Source organism: Callorhinchus milii, unplaced genomic scaffold (assembly GCF_018977255.1).
Source record: "Callorhinchus milii isolate IMCB2004 unplaced genomic scaffold, IMCB_Cmil_1.0 Scaffold26, whole genome shotgun sequence".
In the NCBI taxonomy this organism is placed as follows: Eukaryota; Metazoa; Chordata; class Chondrichthyes; order Chimaeriformes; family Callorhinchidae; genus Callorhinchus; species Callorhinchus milii.
Window position 1 is genome coordinate 7,012,775 of NW_024704767.1, and position 8,799 is coordinate 7,021,573.

Here is an 8,799-nt window from a genome sequence, read left to right on the forward strand (position 1 = left end):
TAGTGGAGTATAAATATCACTCGCCTTGCAAGCGAGACACCTGGGTTCAATTCCAGGCAGGGCGAAACCTTGGGCAAGTTTCCTTACTCCACACGCCTGATAATAATCCCTCCAAAAAACAAAACAATAATAAATTGGCCATTTTCAATCTACGACTGTTTGTGGGACATTGCTGTGCGCAATTGGCTGCCGCGTTCACCCACAAATATATAGTCAATTCACTTTAAAGTATATTCTGTGAAGCGCATTGAGACGTCTAGAAGACGTGAAAAGCGCTGTATCAAATGCAAGGATTATTATTATTATTACCAGCACTGACTGAAAGAGTGGCCTCTTTCAGTGCTGTACATTGTCATTTATAATGCTTTGAGTTGGTAGGCGTTTGTGGAAGGTCAAATACGTACTCTATATCTCACTTAAAAAAAAGTTCAAATGCACCTAAAGTTTGGGTAAAGAATTCAGTTATGCACAACAAAAACATTTTTTAAAAAAATGATAAATTCAAATTTGCAAATTCGCAAATTCCTTCTTAAAAAGCTGCAGGGTAGTTTAGAAAACCAATAATCACTGCATTTAATACAGCATCTTTCATGTCATGAGGTACAGTAAACATTTTCATAGAGTTTACTGTAAAGTGTAATGATTGTTTATTTTGTGGTCAAACATGGCAGTCAATTTGTGCACAGCAATTTCCCACTAACAGCCGTGATTTAAAGAAATGTTATCTTCTTTATAGTTCTGAAAATGTTGATTGCCATTGAATGAATAATGCATTTGTCATACACAGACAGAAATTTGTGGTAAAGCATTGGTTAAGAGACGTCTCTTTTACACTGCATTTTCAATTGTAAGATCATTAGACGTAGATTGCTTATATAGTTTTTATCAATAATAATCCTTGCATTTGATCACAGAGTCTGATCACGTCTTCGACACGTCTCAAAGTGCTTCATGGAATATACTGTAAAGTGAATTGACTATATTTTGTGGGTGAAATGGGCAGCCAATTGCCCACAGCAGCGTCCCACAAACAGTTGTAGATTGAAGTGACGAATTATTGTGTAGATTATACAGAAGATGATCCGCTGTAATTTTAGCTGCGTTAATCTTATCAAATTCCGTTAGCGGATGTGGACTGAAAGCAGTTCTGGATTTGCATTGTACGTGCACACAAACAAGTCCAGACTTCAACGACAGATTAATCCAAAGGAATGCACTATTATCATCTCCAGAAGGGCTGACCCCCACTTTAGAGAACCCCCCACACGCACTCCAGAGGCAGTTTTGTGTTAATATAAATGCTGTTGCTAGAACCTGTTGAGCTTGCTAGCCACAAGTAGCCCAAACTTTCAGCTGCTCAACCACTCCTGTGATATGTTTTTCTCATCACTGTCTGAGAAAGGTCAGTGCAGTGTCCTTTCTCAGACTGGACTGCAGCAAACTGCAGAGGCTTTAGAATGGGGGAGCAACATGGTGGCTATTTTATAAAGGGACCATTACTGCAAATAACATGTTAAAAAGACAATCATTTTTATTGAGGGCAGCAAAGATCAGCCTGGGTCATGTTCTCGGGTCGTCAAGCAGCATTGCGTTAACATGCACATTAGAAAATGGATCTCATGGTGACTCATACAGACGTAGAGAATTTCAGTCACAATAAGTAACACTGCAGCTTTATCAATCATCTTTCTTAGTGGCTTTAAAACTGAGCAAACAACTGCTTTCAGACAATACATCATTACTCATCACATCTCATTGCAAATATTAAAATATTAACATCCAGAGAAATCTAAAAGAACAATTCTCTTAACAATATGTTAATATCTGCGATGAATTGTTTTTAAAGATGATAGGTTTTTGAAAAACTCCGGCTCGGAGTCAGGCTCCGCCACTATTAAGAGCTCTGAGACACTACCCTGCATGAAGGGCGACATATCAGTGCAAGTTGTTGTTGTTGTTGTTGGATAAATTACTGTGTAGATTGAAAGAAAATCTACAAAACTAAAGAAAAGGAAGATATTCTTGGCACAGTTACTTTTATTTTGTCAAAGGCTTTGAGGCATTTACTTTACGTGAAAGCAGCTACATAAATGTAAGTTATTACATTACAGGGACTTTGAGCTCGATGTATGGGTGGTCACTCTCGTGCAGTGCTACATTGTCAGGAGGCATCATCCTTTGGATGAGATGTTAAACCAAGGTTCCATCTGCCTGGCCAACTGGTCACTAAATTCTTGTCATTTGGAATTGGTCTTTGATGCAACCATTGTTGTCAGTTGTCACCAGCACCATGAAAAAAAAACACCTTCCCATAGAAAATACAACCTAGGGAAATGACTGAAATAAATGAAAAAACTTCCTAAAAGTTACAAACGGATGTCACGTTCCAAACGAATGTTATAGCTTCTTGTTCGGAGGGTGGGGTGAAAAGCAGCTCTGTGTCTAGACTGCAGAGCAGCTACTGAAAACCACATTTAGTCCCTAGTGGCAACTTGCATGCCCAGGTACAATGTAAACATCCTTAAATCAGAAATCAAAGTTTGTTCGACTTCCTGAAACTAAGAAAAGCAAAAACAAGAAGGGCACAAACAGAAATGATTGATTTTCACATGCAAAGTAAATGGATTAGTGGATTTGTCATTAGGTTGCAACACAAATTTATGGTAGAAGCTTAGAACGCTTGGGAAAATAAAGAGTTTTTTTAAAAAGTACAAAAAGGTTAGTGTTGGCCCAATTTATATTTCTTATATTCGTTATATATGAAAGATATATTTACATGCAGACATTTAAAAAATCTGCAAAAGAACTACGTAGGAGGCATTCATTAATTCATTGTTCCTGGCTTGCTTCCAAAAACAACACCAGTATCGATATCAACCACTCACACACAACATTCAACTGGAAGTCACCCAAAAAGATGGAAGAAACAAGAACTTGAAAAGGACTATTTTGTGAAAGCACCTTCCCAACACATCCAACAACAATATGATTGAAAGCGGCCAGCAACATCCATTGTATCGTACTGTATTATTAATGTTTTACGTGTGGTACAGTTTGGTGCATACACTCTGTATCCTATCTTGACACAACACAACTTGCTGTACAAAATGTTACTAAACCCAAAAGGAATGGAGCAGATAGATTGGCATTTACACAAATAAATCCAATTAGTTATTGAAATTAGAAGTTTAAAAGAAGATCAAGTTCAGTTATCCATTTGTACCTTTCTGGTAGATTCCGTTGTGTTGCAACTTTTATTTTGCAACCAAAAATATTGTCCATAGAAATGCCTTTAGGACGTTAGATATTAGCCTGCCTCAGTTGATGGCACTCTCGCCTCTGAGTCTGAAAGTTGTGGGTTCAAGCCTCAAGTCAGGACTTTGACAGTCAAGCTACTGTCCTTCAGATGCGATATTACGCTGAGGTCCCATTTGTCTGTTCAGGTGGACATTAAGGATCCAATGCCACTATTTGAAAAGAGAAACGAGTTTCTCCCTTTGCCCTGGCTCACAATCCTCCCGCCTCCCCACACCCCCAAAAAATTGGTCATTCACTTCATGGCTGTTTGTGGGACATTACTTTGCACAATGCAAAAGCACTGTAACCATGTGATAAGGGCCTTCTTTTGCCAAAAGTCATTGGAGGTTTGAGATGCTGCAAGACGAACTAAATTGAGAAGTCAAACAATGACTTGCAAAAAATCTTGGATTTGACTCATCACATGAAAACAGTACTAATACTATCGCAAATCAAACTGCATCATAATCATGGGTCTGCTACAGCCAAAACACTGACTAATCATGATGATCCTTCATGATTCTGGAAGGAAAACGACATGCATGTACAAAAAATGTCCACAAACACAGACAGCAGCTTTCATCAGCATAGACCCATTGCAGGGATGGGTTGGAACCCAGTGGTAGATGCATTCTAAACCTTCATATACCTCACAATTTAATCAAAGCTTTATTTTAAAAAAAGATTTTATAATTAGCATAACTTGGTATGGGTAGGTGCCCAAACCTTAACGCATGTTTCTTGGGACATTTCTAAAAAGCAAAGTTGAATAAAGAATTTGACGGTAAAGGGTTTGATTGAGGCATTTAGTCAAGGTGAAAATTTAAAACCAAACCAAACAAACTCTGTTAGTTCAGAAAAGATACGAGACATTACTTTATTGCATTATATTTTCCACAGAGAAAGTGGCCCTGCATAATTGGCCTTGAGCTAGCTTTCTCAATATGAAACAAATAATCCTTCAAGTTAGGGTAATAATCTCATGAAATAAGTCTCGGGAATGATTTTCTTCTTGCTTTGCCAATTGTTTTTACTTCTCAGCTCCTTTTCACAACTCTGCTTCACATCTATTTACCATCCAGTGGTCCTGACCTCCTCAAATCACCTCAAAGAGGGAAGTTAAGTTCAAGAATGCAGATGCACTGGGGGAAGACGACACAGAAATGTGAAAATACTAAAGCAGTAAACATAGGAAGTGAGACTACAAGATCAGTAACCAGAGAAGCCAGAAAAACTACAGACTAAATCAATTGGCTCCAATGTGCGTCATCTTAGGTTATGTAATTTTTTTGGTCACATAAATTATTTTATTTTTCTCTACTGACCACAGACCAACAGCAACGCTGGAACCTGCTGCCGGGCCTCTGATAATAACACTCTGCAAGCTGCTCAGAACCATGCAACTTGAGCCAAAGGAAGCCTCCCTTCCATTTTCTCCAGCTCCTGTGGGGAAGTGGCCAATATGATCTACTCACTGCTTCCTCACAGTGCCAAGTACATAATAGGAACAAATGTTGACAAAGCAGCCTGATACATTTTCAGAAGAACCACAATGTGAAACAGAGCCACTGGCCACCGAAAGAAAATCAGTCTCCTTACAGGACCCAACAGTCACACACACAACTCTCCCAGAAAGAAGTTCTGAGTGAAGTTGCACTGTATTAATTTGATGAGATACGTAGAGGAATGCATTAATTACCACCTCTTCAAGTTCAAATTCAATAGTCACGGATCTGCATGAACAACACATCACTTATCCTTGAATCACTGTTTCTTTACATAAGAGAACCTCAGGGCCAACTGTTCACACACTCACTTGATCTGAATCCATTACTACTGGAGGCTAAGATGGATATACAGTATATGTAAATGAAATGAATGCTATAGCCAAGTAGTTGCAGTGAAGTAGCTATTTCTAACCAAGGCTAGAAGTCTGTTAAAATCTCTTAAGTAAGTTTAAACAATGTTATTAAATGATGATTCCATGTTTAGTAGTCATTTAACTTTCAAGTAAGAAACAATTATTGTTGATTTTCCTGCCCTCAAGCAGTCCTGGTTCTGGTCCCTTGCCTTTCCTAATCATCAAATTATGCTAGATTAAAGTGGAATCAAGCTGAAGCTCAATGCACCACACTTTGAGATACAGCTATTACCACAGCTACCATCTCCTATGCCCTGAGTTCTGTTATAGCACGTTCAAAAGTTTTCTGTCAATCCACGACTGTTTGTGGGACACTGCTCTGTGCAATTGGCTGCCACGTTTTACCCATAAAATATACAGTCAATTCACTTTACAGTATATTCTGTGAAGTGCTTTGAGAAGTCTGAATCATTTCAAACGCAAGGATTATATTATTATTATAAAATGAATTACATTAACAGATAATTAAGATCTCTTATTGCAAAAGGTATTAAGGGATATGGGGATAAGGCAGGGTTAGGTTATTAGCTGGAGTTAGATTAGAAGATCAGTCATGATTGAATGGCGGGGCAGGCTCGAAGGGCCGAATGGCCTACTCCTGCTCCTACATGTTATGTTATGTTAAATAGCTTTAATACTGCCCATATACTGACAGCATTTGTGCAGCAACAAAATAAACCACCTCCATTTGGGTCATGGAGAGCTTAGCTGAGCAGAGAATTTTGGACAGGTACCCACATCTTCCACTGTGTTATGGGACAATACCATAGTGTGAATTGCCTCATAAAGAAAAAAAAGAAAAAATATTGTAAATCTGCAGCATTTAAATGAATTGAACAACTAAAAATATATGATTTGACTTTGCGTCCAAGCAGACAGAGCAAGGCATGTTAGCAACTGTTTGCACAACATGTTGGCTTATCCATCGAAGTCAGCAACAACAAGAATAAAATTACATTTCTATAGCGCCTTCCACGTCAGGATGACGTCCCAAGGCGCTGGATAGACAGAGTTACGGACCCGAACTGAGGGACCATGTGGGGGAGGGGAGAGGCCAGGGGGGGAAAGCAGGGAAATTGAAAGCATGGTTGAAGAGGAGGGTCTTGAGGTGGGGCTTGAAGGTGGTGAGGGAGTTGGTGAGACAGACTGCGGGATGGAGTTCCAGAGAGTGGGTGCAGAGTGGCGGAAGGCCTGCCCGCCAACAGTGAGGCGAGCAAGGCAGGGAACATGAAGCAGGCTGGAGCCCACTGAGCAGAGGGAGCAAACAGGGTGGTAGAGGTTTAGGAGGTCAGAGAGGTGGTAGAGGGTTAGGAGGCTGTGGAGGACCAGGATCTTGAACTGTATCCTCTGTGTGATAAGAAGCCAGTGGAGTGGGGCGAGGATGGGGGTGATAGGGTCATGGAGCCTGGTGCGGGAGAGGACATGGGCTGCAGAGTTCTGGATGATCTGCAGCCTATGGAAGGAGGAGTTGGGGAGGCCGACAAGCAGTGAGTTTGCGTAGTCGAGTCTCGATGTAATGAAGGCATGTATGAGGGTTTCGGCGGAGCTGGGCATGAGACAGTGTCGGAGGCGGGCGACGTTGCGGAGGTGAAGGAAGGCAGAGCGGGTCATGTCACACATGTGGGGTAGAAAGGATAGTTGATGAATATCTGCACTGAATAAGCTGACCAAGAATCACTGACTCTTACTCTTACTCTTCCAAGTTTAATTCTAATTCCTTGCTTTTTAATCAGTATCTCTGCATTAATTTCTCTTCAAATACTTATCAGATTCACTGTTTAATGTTGTTATGGTCTCAGCTTCGACAGCCAATTGTTGGTATACTGATGCACTGCCTAAAAACCCTGGTGATTCAGAACGAATTTCAGGCCACTGACAAATCTAAAATAATCTGCATTTGAAACATAAAGCAACAGTGTAAATAATTAGAAACGTATTGCATTAAATAAGGGAGAAGGAAGGGAGTAGAGCGACGTGGGAAAGAGGGGGAGGAAGGGTGAAGATATATGTGGAGGATAAACACCATCGCTGAATGGCCAGTTACTGTGCTTCCATGTTATCTGTAATCCTACACGATAACTGGACACCGAATAAAATAATACCACCCTATGAGCTAATAATCCATCACGAATAACATGAGCGATTGGGAGGTGAGGCTGAGCTATGCCACAGAGCAAACTGGAGCTCCGAAAAGCTTCTTTAATTAATTCCATCCCCGTTGACAGGTCCCCACCCACAAAGTTAACCTACTTTTCTGAGACAGATGCCGTCTGAATTTGGTGGACTACTGTGCAAATCTCCAGAACTTGAGCCCCAGGAAACCCAGTTGCGATTCACCAGAGTCCCAATTGTGAAGGAGAAGCCCGACTCAGGCACTTGAAACTGATACCGGGAAGTGATGATCAGTCTGTGTGTGTGTGTGTGTGTTTGTGTGTATATATATATATATAAGTGGCTCAAACCGTAAGAAAAAAAACCCCAATTGAGGTTCCTCAGATTTAGGTTAAAATGCACAATGCAGGAGGCGGAACTAAATAAGAGGAATAGGAAGAATCAGGTCAGAGAAGTGTTGTCAGATCCAAATAATAATTGTCGGGGGAAGGCTCTCTGGAGTATTTACTTACTCGTTGTCTTGAGGTTTCGGGGTGTTTCGAGTCACGAGTGGGTTTCTGGGCTGAGAGCTGCTGTTTTTATTCCCCTCCTCTTTTTTTGATAGATACACATACACACACACACACATATATATATATATAGATATATACATATATGTGTGTGTATCTAAACTCATCCCTACCTTGAGGATATAGTCTCGTCCCGCCGAGCGGATCTCGAACTGCCCCTCTTCAGCTTCCAAGTCGTACGAGAAACAGGCGTCGGCGATGTCGATGTAGCCGAGGGGGATGCCGTCGGTCGGGGTCTTGAAGTAGTACAGACAGCAGCGGCGCGGCTCGAAGACGAACCAGCGGGGCTTGAAGCCCTTGAGCGGCCCTTTGCCCGACAGTTTGTTCAGGTAACCGCACAGCCTGGGGGGCGCCTGCTCCCGGCTCGGGCTCGGGCTCGGGCTCACGCCCGGGCTCGGGCGCTCAGAGGCGGCGGCGGCGATGGTCGAGACCGACTGCTGACCGCCCTCGGAGTTGGCCGCGGGCAGCGCTCCCTCTCCGCCGCTGTCATCTTCCTGCCTCATGTTCCCACACACACGGTGTGTGTGTGTGTGTGTGTGTGTGCGGAGGGGGCGGGGCGGCGAGAGGTGGATACAATGTTACCGAGAGGTTGGCGCTGGATACAAAGTATCCGCCGCCCGCGTCACTGCCATCTGCCCGCGGCGCTCGCTCAGGTGACAAGACACATCCACAGCCTTAGCCCCGCCCACCCACACACAGACACCCCCCGCGCGCGGGCATGCTGGGATCTGTAGTTCTCGTTCGCAGGCGCAGCCGCTGCGCCGCCGGCTCGAACTACAACTCCCAGCTTCCACCGACCAGGCGTACCATTACAACAGGCAACTTGGTCAATGTGTGTGTGTGTGTGTGTGTTTGTTTGAAAGAAGGGATGGGGGTGGGGGTTGTGTGTGTGTGTGTGTG

At 42.5% G+C, this 8,799-nt stretch overlaps 1 protein-coding gene across 1 annotated transcript in view; it reads right to left on the reverse strand.

The window, feature by feature from the left end:
- The window catches only part of tbc1d2b (TBC1 domain family, member 2B), a 38,186-nt gene extending 29,784 nt beyond the window's left edge, over positions 1-8,402 (reverse strand). The window contains exon 1 of the mRNA XM_007907917.2: positions 8,013-8,402. Within this exon, the coding sequence (XP_007906108.2) occupies positions 8,013-8,402 (390 nt within the window). The remainder of the gene's footprint in view (positions 1-8,012) is intronic.
- Positions 8,403-8,799: the final 397 nt, after the last annotated feature.